The 26,682-nt window shown below is 37.8% G+C and overlaps 1 protein-coding gene across 1 annotated transcript; it reads right to left on the bottom strand.

Annotated features, from left to right (window-relative positions):
* Positions 1 to 2,657: 2,657 nt before the first annotated feature.
* On the bottom strand, positions 2,658 to 26,682 carry TTK (TTK protein kinase). The gene is made up of 21 exons (XM_074150648.1): positions 26,538 to 26,682; positions 26,029 to 26,254; positions 21,430 to 21,536; positions 17,460 to 17,603; positions 16,172 to 16,280; positions 15,983 to 16,058; positions 15,805 to 15,896; positions 15,020 to 15,119; positions 14,218 to 14,314; positions 12,437 to 12,615; positions 12,180 to 12,316; positions 10,531 to 10,657; positions 9,780 to 9,872; positions 8,825 to 8,982; positions 8,585 to 8,736; positions 7,775 to 7,899; positions 7,417 to 7,497; positions 5,079 to 5,255; positions 4,262 to 4,352; positions 3,947 to 4,044; positions 2,658 to 2,983 (listed from the first exon to the last, which is right to left on the bottom strand). Exons 1-21 carry the CDS (start codon positions 26,680 to 26,682, stop codon positions 2,894 to 2,896), a joined length of 2,604 nt encoding a protein of 867 aa, XP_074006749.1. The 3' UTR covers positions 2,658 to 2,893.

Raw genomic sequence — 26,682 nt, 5'->3', positions numbered from 1 at the left:
TTCCCTGCAGATGACTGAGTGAGACTCCACAATCTGTTTCATGGAATAACAGTAAGTTTCTAATTCCAGGTTTGCCCTTAGGGAGATGTGCTGTTCCTGCCTGTGCCCCACGGCTGAGGGGAGCCCAGCTTCTCTGCCCCCTCCTGCCAGACCAGGCTGAGGGCAGAGGGGCTGGGATCAGGAGTAGTTCCCACTCCTCATCCCTCTCCCTGTGTAACCCAGAGAATCACTGCTATCCTGAAACAAAGGAGGGCAGGACAGACAGAGGAACACCACACCCCAGAATAATTAACACTCTTTTACAAGCTCTTGCTCTGTCACAGCAGGATAGTCCCAACTGGCACATGGAGGTGGTAAGGGCCCAGAGTTTTGAAATACAGACATTAAAAAGAGACCTAATAAAATTACAGAAATACTATTCTTCATTACAGAACCAATTTTTTTTTAATTATTTGAAGAATTGTTTTGCTGCTTTGAATATGAGAGAATTAAGAATAACATTTCCCACCCATCAAGGGTTAAGAATAAAGCTTCCCACCCATGTTTTTATTATATTAGAAACTCTGAAAATCTCATTTAAAAATCAAAGCTATTAAAGTTTGGGAGAAAATGCGATACTCCTGAGTTTCACGTATCGTTTGAGATCAAAGTGCTTACTGTTCTTCTCTCTCATTCTTCTGCTCTTAAAGAGCTATAAAGTCATCAAAACTGATAAATCAATGGCAGGAAAGGATAGCAAGGACACATTGAAATAGTCTTTCCTCTGATATTGCTGTTAAGATAGGTATTCATAACTCACGATCTCTTTTCTATGCTATTAACTTCAGATCAAGACATTACGATAGTGCTATGAGTGATAGCACAAGTCTAGTACCGCTCAGTGTGCAAGCCTGGGAAAGGGTTACGTTGGGAGCTGGAGAGTCAGGCAAAGCACAGCTGCCTCTTTACATCTGCATCACTGCGGGATAGCTTGAGATGAAGGTACCTCAGCCCTGCCAACACACAGCAAAGGCAGTGGGAATTCCCCTTTTACAGGGACAAACAAAGTTCTCAAGAACAACATCCACATCCTCAGAACATCAAACACAACTACCCAGTGTTTTGTGATGCTCAAAGTCATTTAAGACTCCTCGGGACTCCAGAGCATCTTCCCCAGGCAGCAGTTGGCTTAAGTAAACCTCCAGCAGCAAGAATGACCATTTTTTACCTCCTCTGCCCCAGAAAGCTGACCTAATCAACCTGCCAGATGACATACAGGTGACAGAAGTGCCATGAACGTGCACCTCCACCACAGAGGCAGAAAGAATTTCCAGGCAGCTGATTTGCGCTCTAGTTCAGGTTAGCAGGTAACCAGTAGCACCACGTCACTTGGCATTTTGATCCTCTAAATCTTTCAAGAGTCATGGAAATGACAGCTACAGAAATCAACCCATAGTAAGACACCAGTGACGTTCCAAGATAAAACCAAAATCTTGTGACTCCAGGCAATCTGAGGGGAAAAAAAATACTCAAAGTGGAGAGAAAGTGAATATTTAAATATATGTGTACAATGAGAGACAAACCTCCCTCACCTTAGGCCTTTATGAAGCACTACATTATGACAGCCTTTCCCAATATGAGTTATCTAAACTTAAAATACAAAAGCTATCACAAAGACTTAAAGATATTTCAATGCTCTTCTGAAGCTAAGAAAACACGAATTCAGTTATCTGACATGCAGAAATTATCCAGGAAAGCTTCCCTAGTACCCACCTTCAACTTTTTCCATCACTGATGGAGTATGTCATACTCTTAACTCATAAGCAAGGAAAGAGCCACTCTAAGAGTGAAGTTGGGCTCTTTACGTGCAGGGCTACCACGAAGGAAAGACAAAACAGACTAATTCAAAATCCTTGGTCAGAATAGACATCTGACAAGCTTCCCGCTTTAGAAAGTGTCCGAGGAGAGCATGGCAGCCATCATGGAACTGAAGACAATTTAAAACTATTAGATATTATTTTAATACCTTTCAATGACTTTAAGTAAATTTTAAATTCCTACAGTTGCACCAGAAACATAACTCAGTTGAAACAAAACCTGATCAATCCACTAACAATCACATCAAAAAGTGCTACAAAATTCAGCACATGTCAAGAGTGGTTAGTATGAATGCATTTGAAAATCCAAATTAGTGATTTCCGACCATCATGAGCCTTGACAGGTTTTCATTATTTTGAAATTCGAAAAGCGTATTGGATTTATAGTAGCATTTTTAATAGAACAAAAGCCATTTTACTCCTATAACTTCAGAACAGTAGTGATGCTTCCACCACATCACTTAACCACAGGAACCACTCAAAAACTGGGCGATGTTTACATGTATCTCCCAGTGTTGTAACTGATCACATATATAAGGAGAGTCCTTATTTCCTTAGATATGATCAAAACTGGACACAAAAGGTATTTGTTGGCAAAGGACAGAACTGCACAATACTACGTTCATGTCACAGGAGATATTTCGAGAGATATCTGCGTGTTTTTCACAGACACCAATTGTGTCTTTTTGTTTCGAAAAAAACTTCTTTTGTTTTAGCCTCAGAGGGATAAGAGCTTGAAGATTTTCATCCAAGTTTTTGTACTCCAGACACCGTAGTGCTTTTTAAGTAACAAAAACCATAACCACCAAAGAGCAATTTTTATTGTTCAATCCACATGGCATGCAAAGACGGAAACAGCCCACAGCGAAAAAGCATTCCACTGAATTATTTTTAGATGATCTGCAAGCATTAATCGGAAGACATACAGAACATTTTAAAATGTGAACTTTATGCTCAGTGTCCTTTTAAAAGCTAGCAGCACAAAAATATTTTTGGAACAGACCAGACATCTGTGTTGCATCCTGAGCGGTAGTACATCACTTTGTTGTCCATGATTTTTGACTCCCGAGTTTTGCAAATGCTGATACATCAAGACTTTTACCGCTGTTGCACTGTTCATATAAAGTCTGAAAGTCAATATAAACAAGGGTATTCAGGTGAACAAAGTTATTTCACACATGGATTCAAACTATATCTTTATAAAAAATGTTACGACTTGAATGAGTCTGAAATATTCCAAACTCCACACTAAAATTTCTCTCTTAAATCAGAAAATAAAGATACACTTAAGACAACTGAGTCGTACCAGCTGTAACTCAACATAGTGCCTAAAAGAAAACACACTGACTTAGCAGCGTGAGCAAAGGGATAGGGCTTCACAAGCTGGCAGAGAGCAAACTAATTACTGAGATTTAAAATCAAGTTTACTCCATTAATTGTCTCTGATGCGGAAATACCACCATGGCAGGAGAGAGGTATTTGCATACTGCGGGTGAGCAAGCTTTACATGAGATAGGAAAATTAGTGGACACAGTCACATCACAAAAGGACAAGCTCTCATTCACCCCCATATTAAAAAAAAATCAGGTATGGCTAGCAGCATAAGTGTAAATAAACTTGTTTAGATTTATTTCATGCATACTGAATTTGCTTCCCTTCCCACGAAAGCAGCTTTGCGTTCCACCTCAACTTACATATTTGACCACCATCGCCTCTTCCGAGGGACAGGTGGAAAGAACCAAGCTAGTGAAGAGTCATCCAGCTTATCTTTCAGGCAGAAAACCAAGAGGCTGGAATCATAACACCTCAAGGTATAGGGCCTAATTTACACACAGCGATGCATTAACAGCTCAGCAACTTCCAGGAAGGAAGAACAGTTACAGTCCAAGAGCTTGCACACTTGACAGAATGATTTAGATCATTTCTCCATAATGACAGCTCTTAAATTAGAAGACCTACAATGTGTAATGTTTTTCCAGCTGTGGTTAAAGCTTTGATATATGTATCCTTTCAGCTTTCACCACCAAACACTAATCTTTCTCTGCATGAACACGTACTACCATACGAAATAGAAAAGAAAGTGTACTTACCCGAGCAGCTCTAGAAATAGAGTTGGGAGAATTCAAGCCAACGAGTTGGCCAAGAATACGTTTCATTTCCTCTGTTGTTCCCTTTGCATTTGGAACACCTGCAGGTAATTTATACATATATAAGTTACTAGGGCAGTTTGTAAGGAGTTAAAGAATTAAAATACAGAATTCTTTTCTGAAACATATGCAGGCACCAAACAAAATAGGTTGTTACGCCAGCAAGTGGAAAGTACATATAAGAGTAAAGCATTTTGTTTTCTTAAACAGAATTATAAATACTATTCAATATAAATGTATTTTTAAATAAATGTGTACCTGTTTGACAATGACTTTGAATTTGAACATAGGGATGTACCAGCAACTCCGAAACAGATATTCTTTGTTTAGGATTTCTTATTAAACAGCGCTGCAAAAGAATTAAGAAATAATTTAATTTGAAATAAATTAAGAATTTCCCTAAGAATTAACAGCGAGGATCTTCAAAACACCCTGGAGGTGCATGTCAGAACTTCCTACTGCAGAACTACATGCTCAGAAAGACTCAACTCAATACAATAACAGATTAACTAATTACCTTCATTAGCAATCATCTCCAGAGTAAAGTTTGGTAGCCTGTTTTACTCCAGCAACAGCGTGGGAAGAGGTGAAGACCAGAACCTACAATATCCTTTTATTCTCACTGACCCAAAATGACACTGAGATTTGAAAGTTAAGGGGATGAGTGGTGTTTCTGGCTTTCAGTTTGTTACCTGCCGAGCAACACAATTAGGGCTCCAGTGAAAGCACAGGCCAAGTTCCAAAAGCAAATACTCAGGGTGAGGGAAAGGGATGGCGAATACAACGGCTACTGTATTTCCTTAAGGTTGTTCAGCCAAAGGAGTTAAGCCAAACTGCTTTAAGTATTTACTTGTTTATTAGCTACTGAGCCAAAAATAAGACTTCTACTATGGAAACTAGATGAAGTAGCTCTAGTTTCATTAAGTGTTGTGGAATAAAGCCTGTTACTACCAGTGGCAGTGAGCCTTTATTTGTGAAAAAAACTTTACTCAAGCGCAACTCATTCAGTTTAAGAAAATATGCTTTAAATAAATTGCCATTATTTGAATCAAAAGTCATCTTAGGGGACAGTTACCTTTAGCACATCCTGAAGATCCTTCTCAGCAATATCTGGAAATTCTATTTCATAACTAGGATCAACGATGGCATGCAGTTTATTAATTGGATTTGTTATATGTTGAAATGGAGTCCTTCCATATGTCATACAGTACAAAATGCATCCCAGTGACCATACATCACTTTTGGGGCTTATCTAGTATAAAACCAGAAAAATTAGGATTACTCCTCACTTAAGGAACCGTCCCTTCAGTCAATTTGTCATAATACTTCTACAGTCATTTCACTTAACAGGGTGTATTTTACATTGGATAACAGATCTTAGTAACTAGATTTCAACCACCACACCTGGGCTGTTCCTTACAGGAGGATTTTCCACTTCTCCTGTGGAAGCTGAAGCACTTCAAGAAAAGCACATAAAGTTGGGGGATTGGGGGAGAGAAGGGAGGTGGGGGAAGAAGCACACGGAGAGCCTGACTCCCAGCACAAGAGTTAGATTTTTCCTTAGATGAGCTGAGCTCCAGAGCAAATCTGCACTTTGCATGCAATATTTTAAAACCATTAAAAAAAGTATCATCTTTAACAAAAGACATCTCACTCTAAAACATTCTATTCTGTGTTTAGAAAGACATGATTGTGTTTCACTACATAGTGATACTTCCATTCAACTGTTAAAGTCACAACCTTTCAGTGTGTATATGCATGTACATATGAATATAGATACTTACATAGTATAAATATATATTTTTTTTTAATACCTTTCCACAAAACTATATACCCCTGAATTGAAGCTTGACTGCCAATGTGAAATTGCTCTCCTTCAGTACGTCCCTCATCATTCACATTCCATTGCCTGGCAAAGTTATAAGAAGTTCTACAATACACAGTACTCCATAGCATAGAATGGGATACACAGAGCCCTCATGTGTTTCCCCTAAAATATTAGGCTTCATTGTATCAACTTTTTTAAAAGACTTTAATTAGGTATCACTCATTTTTTGCAAAACCTGCCTCTCATTTAAAAGAAATCAAAAATATGACAGTGACATAAGCATCACAATGTCTTGTTGTTTAAGCAAACATACTAACAACGGTTTATATCAGGAAAAAACGGTTTCTATCAAGAAAACCTGCTTTCAGAAAAAGATTTCTAAGCCAGGGTTATTTATGCAGAATGTTAAGATGCAGCTGTGCAGCAGCCAGCAGTACCATAAGAGCTCCACTAATTTTTGGCAGAACAAAACTAAAACAAAAGGACATAACCCGCACAACGGGCAACCAAGTGAGTGAGGAATGATCCTCTCGCTTTGCTCCATGGAAGATTCCTCCAGAAACACCCCTTGAAAGCTCTAGCCTGGAGTGATTTCAGTGCAAAGTAGAACTTGTCGGAGATACAGAGCGTGGTGGACCCTTAACATCGTCAAAAGACTTTTGCAACATTAGTCATCAGTACAGCCTGATGTGTGAGAGGCAGCATGTATCTCACTGTGCTCCATATTGCTGTTCAATGCCATTCACACCAACAACATAGTGGAAGACTGGTTTATATTGCTGCCTAAAAATGGACTTTAAAATATTTTTATGATTATGGCTCCAGAGGAGGCCATGAAGATGCTCCAAGGCCTGAAGCCCCTCTGCTGTGAGGACAGGCTGAGAGATTTGGGGGGGTTCAGCCTGGAGAAGAGAAGGCTCCAGGGAGACCTTAGAGCCCCTTCCAATCCCTAAAGGGGCTCCAGGAGAGATGGGGAGGGACTCTTGATCAGGGAGGGGAGCCATAGGATGAGGGGGAAGGGTTTTAAACTGAAAGAAGAGAGATTTAGGTCAGATATTGGGAAGAAATTCTTTGCTGTGAGGGTGGTGAGAGCCTGGCCCAGGTTGCCCAGAGAAGCTGTGGCTGCCCCATCCCTGGAGGGGTTCAAGGCCAGGCTGGATGGGGCTTGGAGCAACCTGGTCTGGTGGGAGGTGTCCCTGCCCAGGGCGGGGGGTTGGAACTGGATGATCTTTAAGGTCCCTTTCAACCCGAACCATTCTATGATTCTGTGATTATCAGCTTAGATGTTATCATTGTATTATTATGAGCTCCTCCAACACCCAAGCCTGTGCATCTGTTTCAATTTCAATTTCAGTCATTAATTAAGCAGTTACACGTTTCTAAACACCATCTGCAAAATGCTTTTAGGTAGTTGAGAGGAATAAACTTAGCTTTCAATCTCTGCCCACCATCATCGTGGCACAATGGATTTCCTTGCATCCTAGTTTCAGTGGAGGATTTTGAGAAAACTAAGTCTTAAGATATACGCCTGAATTACTTTCTTCTTAATATAAATGGAAGAGAAGAAAAAAAGATCATATGTTACCTTAGATCGAGATTTCCCATTTTCTCCATAGGAAGACATATCTTTTATTGCTTCAGGTGGCATATAATTCATTGTGCCAACCTAGCCATAAAAAAAAGTTAAACATTTCTTTAAGTGAAGCATGCACTTAATTTAACTCACCTGATAAAATGTTAGATTTTTTGCCTCAAAGCACTGAAAAGCACCTTGAAAATTTGTTTCTATTAAGCCCGAAGGCCGTTGTTCTTCCCTTCTATAAAAACTTGTAAAAATTCATATATACATATAAACCCATGCAGCAGTCATTTAATTAACATAATCAGCAAGTACTATAGCACTTTCCAGAAAAGTGTACATGGATTTTCCAGAAGCATTTCACCTGAGAATCTTTAATGATGCTTGTCACATCTGGCTGCATTTGGTTTGCAATGCCAAAGTCAATTAGTTTTAACATCCCATCCACTATCAGAAAGTTTGCTGGTTTCAGATCGCTGTGAATAATGCCTGTAAAACAGAGTTTAAAGTCAATCCAAGTTACTTCTATGGGGTTTTTTATTGCTCAATTCCCATAACGCTTGCACGGAGAGAAGGTGCAGATCAGCTTTACCCGGCCAAAATCAAATTATTCTTTGCAGATTTCAGAAAAGCGGTTCCGTTTCTTTTTAAATAGTTAAGACTTGCTTGAGTTTATAGTTCAACTTATTGCTTATCTCAAAGGTACCATTCACTGAGGATTACATATGAATGAGCTCTCACAAGCCCTACCTACGTGATTTATTATGAATTTTGGTTATTATCCACATAATCAACCAATCCATCTTTATATTTTGCAAAATTGCTTGTTTCAAGGACACATCACATAGTATGTAGCCTGTGTTTTAGTAGGTTTTGCCGTCTCTCTATTATTGACTGTTCTAGTGTTCCTGTGCTGTAAAGGCCATGAGCTCTGCCGTATGTAAAGGTCTCTTCACTTTTTTTCCTGAAATAGGATCCAGATCTGCTCCTTTACATTATTCCGTCAAAGAGAACACAGAAGCATGCATTTTTTTCACCATACAGTAAATACCCATCTTTGAAGATCACTGGGCTTATACGAAAACTAAGAGCTGTATCACCTCCAAACTTTTAACACGTTCTTATTACCTCTGTGATATAACCCATACAAATACCTAGAATTATTTAACTATACCATATTCATGGATTGTGTGAACAGCTTCCAGCATATTTTTCCAATAACTCTTCCTTTCCAATGGATCGATGTGTTTTTTCTTCTTGAGCCAGCTATTGAGATCAATGTTCCCACACTCCATTACCATGTAGATATGATGATCAGTGATTTCACTATAAAATAAATATACTTGTGTTAAATTTTAAGGCAACTTCTTTATATAAAAAAGATGCTGGTTTAATAAGATTAGGGTTTACTCACTAGCCATAAAGGCGGATGATCTTATCACTGTGCTGCTGCAGTTTGCTCAAATGAGCGATTTCATTCTTGTAGCTCTCAACAGTCTGTTGATCAGCTTCTTCTAGATTCACGTATTTGACAGCATAGAGCTGCTTCTTCTCATTCAGCACCTGAAACACCTGCAAAACAGTCTCAGTTTATAACTTCGTTCAATCCGAGTTCTGATTTACTACGGTCCTTCAACTCACCACAGCAAGAACCTCCAAGAAAAAGTCTACTTTTTCAAAAGGAAGCAGCCACACTAAATTTACAAAAAAGTTCCTACAAGACAGCACGAAGAAAAAGAAAGAAACCACCAGTTCCAACAGAAACAACCCTCTATCAGAAGGCATCTTGGTACCACGTTATGTTTCAATAAGTGCATTCAATCATAAGTCTTGAAGTGTTCCTAAGATAAAGGATGTTCACCGATTTAAGTGATTTAACCTCGGAAGGGTTGGGTGATCACTTCCTTCCTATTTCCATAGCTTCTGGCAGCGTTCTGATCACATCTCTTCAGAGTTTCTGTTCACTGTTTATTCTTTACTTCAACACACATCCCCCTTTATCTACCTGCTGCTTTTACTTTATTTCTCCACTAAAATCAACAGGACTGTGCTTAACATCCTGTGCTAATTGAAGCATCATTTTCATAATAATACATTAATTCAGTTATTAGTGCAGGCCATCCGAAGACTCGGATAAAACAGCATTGTACCAAATCTAATCTGTGCGTTACCTTTCTTCTGTATCCATGAGGGACCAAGTCTAAGCACAGCATTAAAACAACAAATTTCTAGATGCTCTGGGTCACTCAAACCCTCTGTAAGTGTTAGTACAAGGCAGTCCTTATTAGACAACTTCATCATCTATGTTTATAATAGAACTACTACTTTGTAAATGAGTGACTGTCTAAAAGGATAAAAGAGCATCTCACCTTACTTGAGCCTCCACTTCCTATTTGCTTTAATATTGTATAAACTTTTCCTTTGATGGCAAGACATTCATGTGAAGGGATAGAAGCTGGAACCTGTGAACATACAGAGGAAGTTAAGAAAAATAACTATTGTGGAAGTTCAGAAAATTAGCTATACTTGCAACAGAACTTGGTAGAACTCTGCACTTTATTATGTTAATATGCTTTAAGTTGTCGTGGTCTTTCTGAACAGGATGAAGTATAGCAAAGCTAAACTTTAAATAGATTTGTCTTGAAGGCTAAAGATCTCTATAGCAAAAGTATTTGTATAACGATCATCACTTGATATGGAACTGAACTCATAAAAGATACCAATGCTTTTCACACCGGGAATCAAGAAAAGGGTGGTTTTTAATAAGGCTTCTCTACTACTACTATAAAAATACAGCAGAAAAATAGTGACTCTAGTTCTTGCCTCTGTCATGAAGTATTTCTGAAAAGGCTTAGATTTCAGAGATAAAGGCTTCAGGATTTGGACACAACCGAACTGATTTTTCAAGAGCTGACTTATTTTACCTAAATTCAGACATACGTATGAGAAAACGGTTATTTTGAGAATAAGCAACCCAGACTACTTTCTGTTGCTCATCCAGAAAGGTGAATAGCAACTTTAGATTAAAAATATATATACATACGTGCATATATTTAACCTAAAGTAGTCTCCAATGAAAATATGTACTGAAAAATGGCAGAAGACAGCCTAAAGTCGTACCTGCAAACCAACTTGATTTTGAAATGGAGTTACTGGAGTGTGAGGTAGGAAATACGGGAGCTGGCTGTAGGGAGTAGAAATCTGACATCCTGGTAGGAAGTTGTTCTTTACAACCGGAGTTCTGAAACTAAAGGAAATTATGAACAGTTGCATTTAGTTGTAGGGGTTTTTTAAGATTATTCTAACAACAAAGTTCAAATCTTCATTGTTTCTTGAAAGTTAAACCCTATTGAGTAGCAAAAGCCTCTGCTAATTCAATAATTAGCATCAAGACCGGTTCAGCTTCTTGGCTTAGAAGTCTGTAGAGTACGCTTAAATGGTAACATACTTGGGAAATATTTCTTAAAACATTAGCTAATTAAATCCCCATCTTCAGATACTGGCTGGCACTCCCCACAAACTGGAAAATGAAAGAAGCATAGAACTAGAAGAGCTGACCATAAGACAGCAAGGCAGACAGGTTTTTTCAGCTTATTCTTCTATATTCCAAACCTTTCTAGATAAAGAGACTTTTTTTAATTTTAAGTGAGCGTATTGAGGCAAATAACTTCAAGGCAGTCAGGAGAGGGGTTTTTGAGAGCTTTAGCTACGCTGCATGAGAGGAAAGATCATGTATTTAAGACTAAAGATTGCAAGAAATTCTTTATGTTTTTTTGATTTGTTCCCCTCATGTGTCTACAGTATATTTAGTTCTATCACCAAATATACCTCTTTTCCCACAGTATTTATAGCAACTGATGCAAAGATCAGAACTGGAAAAATTTATATCACTAGGACTTTTTCTGTGGAAAATAAAATGACAAAAGTTTGAAGAAAACAGTCAAAAGCAGTCAAAAATCAATGTTCTCACTGAACACAAAAGCACTCCACAATTCTGCATATTTACCATGTGCCATACATACTGTGTGTAATGAGAATTTAATTTTTAAAGAAGTTTGAAGGAAGCAAGAACAGAATCTATTCAAGGACTGCTTTTATCAAGTTCCATCATGAGATGATATGCTTCACTCACTCCATATATTCTCAGTTCTAGAGCTACAGAGACAGAGATCCTCCCAACAGGAACGGTGCTTACTCATCATACAGCCTTAACCTATATGATTCATCCTAGAGACTTAGGAAAATAGTAAGTAATCATATAATTAGAAAGATTTATCAATATAGGCACAGGGGTTTATGCCTAATTTAAGATTGCGGGGATAAACAAATGCTGGCGTTTCCTAACTTGAGTGCTGGATTCTGCAAGCCTCTAGATTCCTTACACTTTTTTTTTTAATTGTATTTGCATCACGGGAACCAGGCTGATACACGGTTATCAACCTAAAAAGCCTGTCAGCCACAAAAACACAAGGCATCTAAAAGAAATTGTCACGTAGCAGTGACCAGAGAAACAGGTAAATGCTCTAGAATAAGGACTTATTGATTTGATGGTGTATTTCCAAAGGCTGAAAAACTGCCAGGGAAGACAAAGTTCCCCAAATGCAATCTGAATCTTGAAGTCAGGCACTTGACATCAAGTGTTGGAAGCACTCGGAAACCTTGTTTGCTCTCTGAACAGAAAAGCTTAAGAAACCCCATTAAAAGCTGCTAAAAGTCTTTCTAGACATCAACTACCGTTCATGAGGGTTTGGCTCAAAGCAGTGCCTTACCAGTCCATGTAATCATTACACACAGTGCTTGGTGTTCCACAGAGATGTGATGGATCACTCTTCTTAGAAACAGCATCTGGTGGGGATAATCCCTTTGAAACAGGAGGACCAGGTTGATCAAGGCTCGATCGTTTTCCCTACGGAGGGCAAAGATACTATTCTGCACAAAGAGCCACAATTACAAACACAGAAATCACTTTTTCAACATGTGAGAGCTTCTGCAGCTAGAAAACCACTGCAAAGTCCTCTTACTTTACCTCTCTATAGCAGCTTTTCTGTGTCACTTCTTGAACTGGCCATTTTTTTCTGGCGCTAACACAGTTTAGTTTAATGTGTTCCAACTGCTTTCTGTAGCTTTCACCAGCGCTAAATTGTTGCTGTTGACTTTCCAGGCTCCTCGGCTCTGCTATCTTCAGCTCCTGATGCTGGACTTTTTCTTTAAATAAATAAAAAAATCAGATTATTAAAACACTTTAGTACTTGGAACAGTTTCTGACATTTATCCCACAGTTTCTAGACTAATTTTACCTCATTTTCTGTATCAGAATAAACGAACACAGTTGACTTACTAGAATCAGGCATTAAAAGGCATTAAAACCTTTGGTGGGGGGGTTAGGGAAGCACTGAAGTTGAAAAAAAATCACCATTTTTCAAATTAAATCTTTTTCTTTGCTACAATAAGTAGGTATGTATATAATCCTAAATCCAAGTCTTACAATATTATTACGAATTTTCACCTCACTTCTTCAGTAGAAGCAGAAATCAGAAAGCCACCCAGGGAACTGTGTTTCATCAGAAATACAGAAGTGGCAAAGCGTAAAAGATTAGTACACGTACTCCATGTTCCATGGTGTTGGTACTGTCATCAGTAGTAACCTAAATTTTACCAGCCCTGAAATACTTGCTCTCAGCTCAAGGTGGTCTCACATCACCCTTATTTTTATGTCATGAGGTGACTTCACACAATAGTCAAACTCCATGCATTAGATAAATACTTAAGTAGAGCTTAGGTTATTTCTGGAATACACCAAAAATGTGTTTTTCTAGAAGTTAAAAATCATCCCCCCCAAAATATGTTAACAATTCAATAAGAATCTCAGCCATTCGAATGATAGCAAAGCTTAGATTTCTTTAAAAAAGAAAATTTACAAAAATTAGACAGAAGCATCCTCATGTGGTATCTTTACAGACAATCACGGAGCACAAGGAACGATCCAGTTAAGGATCCAATGAAAACCCATGTTTAGAGCAAGAGCATTTACAGTAATAAAAAGTGTAACAGTGCATTTGGTTGATGCTGAGATTTAATAAGTCTCTAAAGAGTACACATTTATTTAGTACAAGTGTCATTCACACAAGGGATTCCTGCAGTTCATAAATTCGATGACACTAAATATATGGAAAGAACAGTGAAAATAATTCAGGGGTTTTGCAGGACATAGGAAAATCCTAATATGACAAATAGTCTCTGACACAAACAGCAGCAGAAAAAACTAAAGTTTCATGTAAGCAGGATAGAAAACGCTGAAAGCAACAGAGGATGCAGATGTTCTGCATTCAGAGAGAATTTTGGGAACTTCGCACGTTTTTTTGAAGTGCAAGACGATGTCACGGTCTCCCCTTTTTAAACTTACTTCAGCCAAAACAATCTCAGATTAAATGTCAACAAAAGAAATTAGAGCTATGGCATCTATAGGGTAAACAAGGACCATATTCAAGGAAAGGCACAGAGAAACAAACTGCTATAATTTGAGTATGTCTCAAAATCTAAACAGACTCCCCCTCCAGAACATTATAATCCTTGGTTTGAATTTCTCTCAGCCAACATCCACCTGTTGGGTTTTTTTGGTACAAACTAGCACTGTTACCCGATAAAGCCAAATTTTAACTAAATGCTCCTCAATTCCAAGGCAGACCAAGTTTTTCACTTTTTGAAGAATATTTTCTTTAGCAATGCATTTTCTTTAAAATACAGAACAGCAAATTTTAAGTGGTTATTCTATTTCAGACTACTAAAACATCACACATTAATAGTTACCTTCTCTTTTCATCACCAAACTCATATCCATTTTGGGTTTGAGAGTTACAGTGGAATTGGTAGCCATTTCTAAGCTGTTGTCATCCAACATCTGCAACTAAAAAAACCAAAAAGCATCTTAAAAAGAATCAAAGGAGATCCCAAGCATAGTGTCTGAAAGATGTTTCCTTATGTTAATTAATGACTGATGAGACACAAAGCAAATATGCTTCAGGAAACAGTGTAGGGTACACAAACAAGTACTACTGTGTTTAAATCCATCAACAACCTGTTATAGAAACCATAAGATGGAAATTCAAAGACAAATGCTTTCAATTCTTGAATTTTCTTTCAGGGAACAGGGACACAGGAGATGAAAATGCAAGGCACAGCTCGAAATTAATTGATCAAAAGCCATAATTTACAGCTCCATAGAGCATTAGTGAACTCAATTAAACAAACTTCACTGAATAGAGTACTTCCCATGATAAAACTCATGGCCACAGGTGAAAGACCTCCTGTAGTCAAGATGAAATCTGATTATCTCCTCTTTACAAATCGTATGACAGCTTTTAACACCCCCTCATTTCTCCCATCAGGTGAGAGAAAGCTCTTTCTTAATGCCTGATTATGCTTAACAAATTTCAAATTTAAAAGCCAAAATTAATGTTTCTATTCACAACTAATTACTTAACATACATTAAACATTCTACCTTATTTATTTCTTGAATTGAAAAAGTGTTTATTATTTTCCTTTCTAATATCATAGGACAGCCAGGTAGAGTTCCTTATATCTGTTTTAAAAAAAAAAACCTTAAGTTACCTGTAAGTCTCCCAGGTCGTATGAATCACCCCCACTAGATTTTGGTTCTGATGGCGGAAGAGGTGGAATGAAGGCTGTACATTTGGAGCTGGATATTTGCCTATTGAAATAACAGATTCAGAATATTGGGCTTTAGTTACCTTCTCAGAAGATAATTATGCAATTTTTACTCTTTGGTTACATATTTCTCCCCCAAGTTCCCATTTCCACATGAATTTAGTTTCACAGCAATAAAAAAGGAAGAAAGTTGGCATAACAGGCTTTACTTGGGGGCGAGGGAAGCTTTTTCTTCTCTGTTTAATTTCAGGCTGTGCTGTGGTCAGGTAACATGTAGCAAAGTGCTATTTTAACTGGCAGATTCTTCCAATATTGAACAATTATTCACAATAAAATGAGCATAACCACTTTCTTAATATAATCATTATCCTATGGGTTATGTTAAAAATGAGGATTTAAAAGTTTTTTGGAACTTACAAGACTGCCTTATATCTAATTTTAGGAACTGGAATACACAAATGTAAAGTTATTTTGAACAAAGTTTATTTTTGCTTAAGTCTCTATTTCTTTTGAGCCTACTGATTACCCAGAATAAGAAATTGCTCTCATACTAAGAATCAGAATAATAAGATAGGAAGCGGGTTATTGCAATACCTAGTGCAGTCATGACTACTTATCGATAATACTTTGATTAATTTTAACATTCTCAACGGGTATTTCCAACAAAAACGTTCTGTTGAAAAGGAGCATTAAGCTCTGTGGTGCTGCAGAAAACCCAGTAACCGTACCTCCTCATAACACTGGCTGTAAGAGGAACATCTGTCATCTTCTCATCATCATCAGTGACTAGTTTCACAGGAACCCTCCCAAAGGGACAGGCCTAAGAGCAGATTGAAAGTTATCACAGGTGTAAAGAACAACTGAAAGTTTAAGTTTTTGAAGCAAAACGTTACATGTTTTATCTACCTGGTTAGATTTGTTTAGTGGTCTTAATGGATTGTGGCAATTTAATAGGGCATCGAATTCCTGTGATTTCTCCTCCCTGAAGGGAAAAAAAAAAAAACCAACAACACAAACACAAAGCACCGTAGTGTGTATGTGTGGTTTCTGTTTAAATGATGTTTTAAGCAATTAAGTAAGAAAGCAAGCCATTACCCAAGCAAAGATCTGGTAACAGTAGAAGAGTTTTCACCAGATTCATTCCTTTTTATGCTTCTGTGATTTCCAACTATGCTCTGAAGTCCAAACTCTTGTGCACTTGGTACTGTAGGTAAATGAGTTAGAATTATTCAGATAATACTGCAGATTGTAGCTATTTCAAAAGCCAAGGGGTTCTTTTATAAGTGCAATTTAAAAATACATACACTTGCAGTAATCCAGTATCACTGACATATCAGTATTTTCTATTGATCTAAACAGACATTTTATATAATTAGATAAGATGTCCAAAGGCTACCCAAGCAATTTAACTGTGAATTCAAAAACCTCACTTACCTTATCCTACATGCAGAAAGAGGAATGCAAACACCAAAAGCATTGGTTTAAATAGTATCTTGGGGGAGTGAGGAAGAAACCCACACTTTCAGAGCAAGTGGATTTTCCAAATCTACATTCTGAGAACACACCTCCGCTCCAGAACAGCATCATCCAAAGGATGCTTCTGAAGCTTGCTCCATAAGAATTCCTCACGAGATTTAAAACCTCTTATATTTGGATTCATTCTCTGTTCATTTCAGTTATTTATCAGCTCGTAATGAGAACGCCCACACCTGAATAACTATAATAAATCCTAAATTAACTATCAAAACTCAGCTTGTTTGAGAGGTATCTCAGAGGTACAACTGTCTAAATGATCCTAACAAACCCCCTGCTACTGCAGAGAGCCAAGATATTGATAATAGCCTTGACTGTCCTGTTCTCCTCCTGTTGAGCACTAGCTTTTGGGCTCTGACTTCATTTATGTGATATTTAATTTTGAAACAAAATTTTTGTGCTACCTCAATTGTGTTTCTGTAGATCCATCTGGATTTAAAGCATAAAATAAATATGAAGTTGAAATGGATTTGTTTTCCTAGATTTGACTAGTAAGCAATCTGTATAGCTTACTCTGTGTGTTTCCATTCTAATTCTTCTCTACCACCAGTAGCTCTTACTTCATACTTTCAGCTGGAAATCTCTATTACAAAACAGAAAGACCTAATGAGTCAGAGAAACAGAATTGAAATCTACCATCCTGTCTCCTGCAAACTAAATTCATTGCATCAAAGATGGAACTGAGTATTGAGGGAATAAGATGTAGAATATAGATAGATATGCTTTTTTATTAGACAATAACAGATTTTGAGTTTGCATAACTAGAAAGGATAAACACTACAGAATATTTTTTTCCAATCAAGCATTACAACATGCAAAAAACTCTAACAATTTAAGAAACTGCAGTTACCTGCAAAGTTTTCCTTCTCTTCATCTGAAAGCAACTGCTTTTTTTGTGAATGAAAGTTTTGCAGAGCAGTTTCCAACATTTCTAGTGGAACAGCAGAGCACTCCACAGCTTTCTGAAGGAGCTGCTTACACTTCTTCATATTTCCTAAGCAGTAAGCAACAAAGAAGTAGAGATCAAGGAAATAAGAAGTTATACTGGGGCAGCACGGTCTCTTTTTTAAAGACACGATTACACTCATGCTGCCTTATATTCACTTTGCATCGTTCTGTGAAGCCATTGTTCATGAGGCATTTCCCCACCCCTTAAATATCCACTTTCAAGATACTGCCTGAAACAAGCTACAGGTGAATCATAAAAGTCAATTTTTCACATAAAGTTGAAAAGCAGGTGACAAAATATGCCTTATACAGTCGCATAGCATTTGTTTAATCCTATAGGAACTGTAAGGAAACAACACAAATTCTAAAATTCAGTTTTCTGTAATATCAGCAAGGAAATAAGAGCTTTATGGACTTTCATTTACATCTGACCAGATACAAACTTTTACGTATGCATTATAAGACATCTTTAATGCACATAATAGAAATCAAAGTTAAAAGCAGCTGTTAAACCAAACATCACTACTCCAGAAAGCATGACCATTAGGAAAAGACTGAAAAGAAAGGATATTGTTTCATTAATTTTATACATTACTAAATGCCATAAACAGAGACTGAAGAGAACTGGGAAGGAAGAGGGTGTGTGTTAAAAAAAAATATACTGAAAGCAATCAGTTTACATACATAAGCATGTACACATACAGCTAGTAAAAAACCTTAAGAGTCAAATAAGGAAAGAAGCATACTGCAACCAGAACATTTTCCTTTGTTTAGGGAGCATCAGGGCAAAGTGATGCAATGTTTTGTTAGAGCTGTTAATGCCCTTAAGTCCCAAATGCCCTTCTTCCTCAGTTCCAAAGCAGCGTAAACCGCTTTGTTTTTATAGGTGCCATATACATATATAATTATTTCCTATACTATATAATAGTATATTTCAGAGCTCCATGATGTCTCTAGCACTCAAAACTCAAACTGGAGTTAGCTGGCAATGTCACCTGCAGTTCAGACTGGGGCAGGTGGGGGAGTAGATATTAGGAACTGATGCTCAAGTAATATTTTAAGAATATTAACTGGATGGTGTTGAACACTGAAGCAAGGAAACACCAAAATAAGATTAGCTATGATTTCATTTAAGTGTATTTTGTGCATATTTGTTATGCTTTGTTTAACCATATAATCAAAAACTATTTTTCTCCCAAACCCTGAGTAAGTGGATAGGCTTGGTATTTCTTTTTAAGAAACCTTACCCAGCATTCTGCCTTTGGCCATATTTAGTAACCACACATTGCTTCAACAAGACCTACTATTCAAAATGAAAGTAATTCCTCCTAGTAATATGTGCCTCTCATTGAATAAGAAATAACATGAGGCTAAAACACTTATGTTAAAAATTAACTGCTCTATTCCCCTTTAACAGATGAGGAACAAAGGCATAAAAGCAAAGCCAGAAGTACCTGTGAGTTTCAATCATGTACAAAAAGAATGATCCACTTAAGCATAACATTCTAAATAGCCAAAATTAGAGTTTTATTAATGGTCAGAGTCGTCAGTAATTCACAGCAAATTTTGCTCCAAGCACACTACACAAGGCACACCAAAAGAAGAGACAGCTCCTCATCTGACCTTTTTAAATGAAGTTGTATTCAGCATTGAAATAAAACCAAACCAGAATGCTATCTTTGTGTCATTCTTATTTTCAAGTCATGAATATTCAATTTATAAGGAAATCAGTATCCATTTGCCAACCAGAATTTCAAAATTTTGACTTGAGCTTTAGCTCACAATTCTGCTTAAGACAGGGAAGTGAACGTATAATTAACTTTTTTTTTCTTAATGCAACGGGAAGGACAGATGAATCCAGAAGCAATTGGCAGGTTGTCGAAGCACTGCTGAAATGCTCAGAAGGTGGTAACAAAGCACCACCCTCCTCCTCTCCCCCTGGCCTAAGCTGGACACACTCAGTGAAGAAGGAACAGCACTCAAAGCACATACAACTCACACATTAATTACTCCTCTATAATTGAGCCCGTGTGTATGGGCCACTGGAGCTCCATCCACGTTACCAAATGTCAAATAAACCAGCTCAAGGATATCAGATACAAATCAGGAGAGCACATGAGAGAGAAAACAAAGCCAATCATAAATGGCTTATTGGTTTGGGATTAGTCCTTCGGTTGGGGTTGACTATTCGCTGCCAAAGTAAGAGAAACTATTGCATGAACATATCCCATAGCTATGGGGTAATTAAACTCGCAAGTGATTGTGACAGGGTGAATCCAGTCATTGGTAACCACCAGGAGCATTTCTACACGTTACTTAAATTACACAATAGGTTTTATTACACTTATAATGCAAGAATAAGTATATTGTCAAATAACTGTCTTATTATCTTTTTTAATAAGCATACAGGTGCTCACTAGACAAATTACTGGCTATTTTTTACTACTGTTTACAAGTTCAATGCAACAAGTTTATATTAGAACAAGACCAGTCAGATAACTGACTCATCTGGAATAGAAAAACTGTGGAATTTCAAGTCACAGATAAGCAGTTTTTCGTCCTCTCCTCCCTATCCCATGGAAGAATCTTATTCATTATCCTTCCTCCATCAACCACTTGATTTGACATGTATTTGAGGGGGATTTACGCAGCCTTTCCTGCTCCATTACTGTTATTAGTTAAGAAAAAATTAGACAAATAAGTATTTACTTAGTGACTTTAATAAAATGGCTCTGCTTCATGGGACACAGTTTGGATTTATAAACTGTATCGTAAAAAACAGTAAAAACATAAAAAGTACTAGACTTTCCACAGGCAGTGGTTTTGTCTATAAACCAAGTACAAGGGCCACCTTCCTTACACACAATAAGAAAGAAGTGACCTACCAAGACAAGGTGAACTTTGTGGACTCAATACTTTGTGGTCCAAAGTACTGAGGACCTATTTTTCTAGATATATTAGAACATATATAGTCTAGAATAATCTAGGGGGAGAACTGGAAGAGCAAAACTGGAAGATCAAAAACAAGAAAACCTCAGAGTTTAAAACAAAGAAAAAAAAAAACCACACCCCAAGTGATAAACCCAAGTGACCCCAGCAGATATCAGCCATCTCCACTGTCCCAACAGGAATATTCAACAATGGAACAGAAAACAGAAAAGTCAATTAAAATCCAATTGCTAACTACTTAAGATCCTGAGTGGCAGAAGGGAAAATTTAATTGGACCAAATTGCACATTTACAGCATTTTTTGGTCTAACAAAAAAAAAAAAAAAAAGACACACAGAGAATCTAAAGTCGGTTTTTGGAAGGAACCAGAATTTCTTCCACAAGCAAGGTTAAAATATCTAAAGGGAAACTGCTCGGGGAAGCTGTGGCTGCCCCATCCCTGGAGGGGCTCAAGGCCAGGCTGGATGGGGCTTGGAGCAACCTGGTCTGGCGGGAGGTGTCCCTGCCCAGGGCAGGGGGTGGAACCAGATGACCTTTAAGGTCCCTTCCAACCCAAACCATTCTATGATTCTATGATATGAAATGAGAATCATTTTTCAACACAGCAAGAGTCTTACTCATTCCTCCCACTGTAAGATCTAAGCTTGGAAAAAAAACCAAACCAGAAATCACTGCTAATTTTCATCTTGTTTGAAAGTTATTTCTACAAAGGAAAAAACCTATTAAGAACTGTGCACATATTTTTGTTGTAAAATGAACCCACATTCCCATTAAGTTTCAATCAAAAAGAAGAAGAAAATCCAGATTTTTCTTTTTTCTGATTTAATACCTATCTGTTTCCTTGCAAAAAATGTAACAAAGGAGTTTAAAACAACAAAAGCTAGAACACAGAACAGCACCACCAAAGAAGTTTTTCTACACACCTTGTGCCAGCTCAAACTGTGCAAAAGCCACGTGCACAAAAGCAAACTTCTTGCAGTTCAGTCTGGCGAGATGAAACTGGTCCCGGGCCTCCTCTGGATCCTGAAGACTGTAAAAACAGCACATCAATAGTTATAAGGTAAAGAGCCCAAGTAACACAGATGAAGTTCCACGTGCTGTGTGACGTGGATGGCTTTTCCAGGATTATCTGTGCTAGTTCCATCTATAGCTGAATTTTTTTTCATCTTCCTTAAAGCCATTAGTGAAGTATAAATTAGCAAAGAGCTTTGAAAAGCTAATAATTCAAATATATGAAGCTGACCCTTTCCAAAAAACAGGATGTGCTCAAACCTGAAAAGAAAGATTAAAGACTCATTCTTTGTCACCGTTTATATTATTCCTCAAAATACGTAGATAATTTTCCCCTTGGAACACCCACCAACCTGTACAGGCTACAAGCTAACACTATCCAGAGAAAAATCTCTATTCTTCTAGATGCATCCACTCCTGTACTAAGGAGGCTGCAAGGCAGGGGGACAGGGAGGAGAGCTTTAGAAACACCAAGTGTGGAAAAATTTATCATATTAATGAAGTCAGAAGAAATATACACTATTAGTTATATCCTGCAGGAATAGTCACAAAGTTTTCAATCCATGACATTACTTTAATGCTGAACACCAAAATTGGGTTTTGAGCTTCCCTACACTGAAGAGCTTCCGCAGCTTCACCCAAATTGTCAGATTCCCTTAGAGATGTGGGTCACAGAGAAATGGTTTCTGTTGGTACTTCTGTAACACCAGCCCTGGAGAAAACAAGGGCATTTACCTAATCACTATCTCTATCAAGGGTTCTATGGGAACACCAATTTCCCCATATTCCCAGGAAACACTTTCTTATCAGTTATATTTGGTAGCACAAGGTGGATTTAAGTCTGTTTTCTGCAGACACACCAGGAGCAGCAATGGCAACCGCTGTATACTTCAAAAAATGTAGAGAATGTGCCACTAAATCCAGACAAGATACTTCACATTTAATAGCTGATTTTTTACTTTTACTACATTTTATTCCTAGTTTTACATTCAGCCATAGATTGCCAAGTAACCAAGATGCTTGCACACAGGACACCAGCATCTAAATATTCTAGAGGATCTACAGCTTAAGTGAATACTCATCAAGATAGAAATGGCATGAATGTACATCACTATGAAATAATAAATTAGCATTATGTTTCAATGGTCTCCTCCTCCCTTTTTAATATTACCGAAAAAAGAGGTTTTAACACTTTGCAAAATCTACAATCAACAAATAAAGGAATTTCTTCCAAAATTCCACCCTGGTTCAACAGGTAAGCAATGGCAGCACTTAGAAGCGGGGACAGTGAAAAACTTATTACAGTGTCTCAAAAAATAAGTACAGACAAATACAACACAAAGCTGGAGAACATACTTCCAGTAAAATTCTGGGGAATTGAGAATGAGAATAGTCTCTCCCACAGTTTAGGCACGTTACTGGACCCCAGTAAGTTTAATAAACTCAGTTCTGATCATTCAAAGCAGTGGGAGAGGCACAGCCTGTCTGCCATCCGCAGGCAAAGTCCAAGTAACAAATTAAGCTGTGACATGAATTGCATTCACTTTCACAAAGCACATTAAAATTTAAGTTCCTGTAGAAAGCAGCAACGACTTGGAGAGCAGTATGCAGAACAAAACCTAACATTAGCAATGGGCATCGAGTGCCACACACTTGGTGGCACTGTACTACAGCCAGAAGCGTTACATGAAAGCAGGCCTGGCACAATTAATACAGATACAGATAACTAGTCTCAGACACAACTGACTGTTCACCTTCGCCTGTTCCAGAGTACATTCACAGTACATCACAAACCACCTCAGTATCATAATAGGTCAAAAGGTTTTGGCATCGTCAGGCTGCTGCTAGAGAAGATACCAGGACCATACAGGTCCAGTGCCAAGAATGGAATGATCCAGCTTTGATCAGAAGAAAACTGCTGGTGCCAACAGACACTGGCAATCTCAAGCTGTTGTTGCTGCTTCTGAAGTTTGTGATGCTCTGACTCGCTTTTCCCGTTAGGCGGAACATTTGGGAGAATAGCACACAGTAGTCTACTGAAGAGCACCTTTCTTCTCCCATCAAAGGCAGCTCCATCAGAGCACCCCTGTATCAAAGTGTTACTTTACTTGCAATGACTAAAAAATAAATCAGAAGCACTCTAGGAAGTCATGAGATGAGAGGGTTTTCTTTAACAGAAGCTAAAAAAAGCAGGGACAAAATAGACAGTACTAGACAAGCCAGCAACAGAGAAGGTGAGTGTGAAACGCCAGGGAAATCTCAAACACCAAGAAAATCACAAGCAATGAGTGAACACACCAAACAGAAGATCCAAATAACCACTCACTGATTAACTTAACATTAATCTCCAAAAACTGCAGACAAGCAACGTTGCTGCTGTTTTTCAGATCTGATCAGTCAAAAGCAATTTCATGTTCTGATGTTATTACACATGTAGTTCATAAATGTAGTTTTATGTAAGTAACTGACATTACATGCCACTCAAAGGGAAAGCATTACCTTATAATAAACAATTGAGAACTAGCTAATCTCTGAAAGGAATTTTTTTTGGGGGGGAGGGGGTGATGACCATCATTTAGGGAGACACTTATAGCATCAATCCCAATGGAACTTTGCTAGGTCAGATTTTCGTGGGTACATTTTTTAAGAGGGGTTTGAGAGTGGGTTGTTCATCTTTTTTAAAAAACAATTTTCATTAGCAAGTCAGGAAACATATGACTGATGGTATTTGCCAATTAAAAATACAAAGCAGAAAACAGCGCAGATCCAAGCTACCCAGTGAGCTGGGTAGATTCTACAGTAATGCTGACTACCAAAGCAGAAGGTATTTTAGGATAGCTATAAAAAAAAAATGCATGTTAATAGTGAAACAAGATAAGTTTACCCTTCCAAGAAGGTCCCTGTAAAGGCTGTAGCAGTGAAGCAACTAAAGACAATTCAGCAGGACACTGCAACTAAAGCTGTTAATAACATTCATGCATTCTAACATTAACAGGCTACTGACAGTGCTTTCAGCTTTGCTTTCTGCAATACAACACACAGAATAATAAACACAGTTCTAGTATCCATTTTAAAAGTATCCACCTTTAAAACCATGTTTTAAAGATCAAGTGGAAATAGGTCCAAGAGTTTTAAAGTGAATAGGGAGTTAGGAAATAATCTTTCTGAACTTAAACTCCTACTGTATGTAATAAGGTGCTATTATCAAGGCACATCTGTTATCATCATTCTGGAAAAGAAATTACAGAAAGTATGAGCTGGAAGCTTATGTTACACAATTTCTGTTCCGAGGACAAACAACTAACCTTGGAACGAGAACACCATCTCTCAGTATCTTTAAAGAAAGGCGGCCTTGCTGGAAGATATGCTTTACTCCACTCACACAAAACCACCTTACCTCTTCAAGATACTAAAGATTCACAGCAGGTCATTATTCACTCTTGTTTCTTTCTCAACAGTAGATTCAAGAGATTATTTCCATTGTACGCTTTTAGTAAACACTGATGCAGCAAGGTCCATGCAAATGACAGTACAGATAAAGAAGTAGATGATAACATACTGCAAGATCAAGCCACCTGCCAAAAAAGCCAAACAGGAGGACGTACAAGAAACAGCAAAAGACTGGCTATTTTCACTGGAAGACCACTTGCTCAACTCTAATTGCTAAGGATTGCTGCAATGTTAAAAGGTAGCTCTTCAAAGTATTTCCTGTAATGATATTGGAAGTGGCAAAAGAACTCCTGCAAAAAAAATAACCCTGTCCCAAATTATATCTGAAAATGTCTGAGGCACCACACTGTTCACTTTTGGACTGAATAAAGCAATAAATGATGTCATGGTTTGGGCCAGACTGGCCACTGAAATGAACGACAGATGCTCTCCCCCAAACCAGGACAAATGACCACAGTCAAACCTCATTTCCTAAGTATGAAAGTATAGAACGATGTCCCGAGACATTCCTCCTACCCTAAGGCAGGTCATTTAATGTAGCTGGAATGAGTCTTTCCTAGTAAGAGAGGAAGCCAACTAGACAAGGACAGACCACTACGGTTTGACCAGATGGATTAGACAACAGCAAATTGTTTACCTCACAGCCACAGCAGTTATACAAGCCCACAGGGAAATTAAATGTAACTTACAACATACACAGTTTAATACAGAGATTATAGTTACCCAAAGTTACAAGATTTCACCCATGTGGCTTCTTTTGAGCTGAAGTATAAAGCTAAAAAGTCTCATGCTATTTCCCCACATACATAGAATCCAGAAAAAAAGTGCATTAACATCTCTAAATCAAATAGCTCTGAAGAACCATGTTTATTAGCACCTACCAAAAATGCAAATACTGTGGAGACAACAGATAAGCTGACTACCCAAAGTTGCTCGCAGTTTCAAGGAGCCGGTATGAAAACATCCACACTCAAAATGACTATTTGTTGCAGAAACCATTAACTATCAAGCTATTTTTATCATTCAAATGCAGAGTTCTTAGACTGAAAATTTATACTTACGCTTTCAACTCAGCAAATCTCACAAGGATGCGAGCATAGCTCTCATCTTGACTATGCTTTTCTGCAGGTAACGCAGTCACCGCTTGACTATAACGACCAATGAGTCTGTTCAATAAGTTAGCGTCCATCTGAGGAATACCCTTTTTCTCTAGCCTGAGCAAAAAACACAGCCAGTCTTCTGGATTATTTGTTGTCATCATTATTTGATTAACAGTTCCAGAGTTATCTGACAGAAAGAAACCAAAGGAGATTGATTAAAACTGCAGCAAATATGAGCAGAAGAAAACACTTTTTATAAGCTTGCATGTAAGACGACTAGTGATTTTATTATTTTTTTTTTTAAAACAAGATTAGAGCACATTTAAAGAAACAAGGAGAGATGAAATGTATTTTGTGGTCATTAATATTAAAGAAACACGAAACCTTTACTCCTTTCAGTTAACGGTTCTTTCCCTCAATCTAGGTTAAGATCTGTTGCAGAAGTGGCAATAGTAACAAAAACCACATACCTGTTGTATCAGCTGAGATTTTAGTACAGTTAAGCTCATCTGTAATATTGTCTTCATTTCTGTATTTGTTTTTCAAGTCTCTAACTCTGTTCATGATTGAAGCAATTTGTGGCAATCCTCTTTCACTGTGGTCCTCCTCCTCCAT

The sequence above is a fragment of the Numenius arquata genome, chromosome 7 (genome assembly GCF_964106895.1).
Source record: "Numenius arquata chromosome 7, bNumArq3.hap1.1, whole genome shotgun sequence".
Classification (NCBI taxonomy): Eukaryota; Metazoa; Chordata; class Aves; order Charadriiformes; family Scolopacidae; genus Numenius; species Numenius arquata.
The sequence above is the reverse complement of the archived record's forward strand: the minus strand, read 5'-3'. Positions and strand labels throughout refer to the sequence as shown.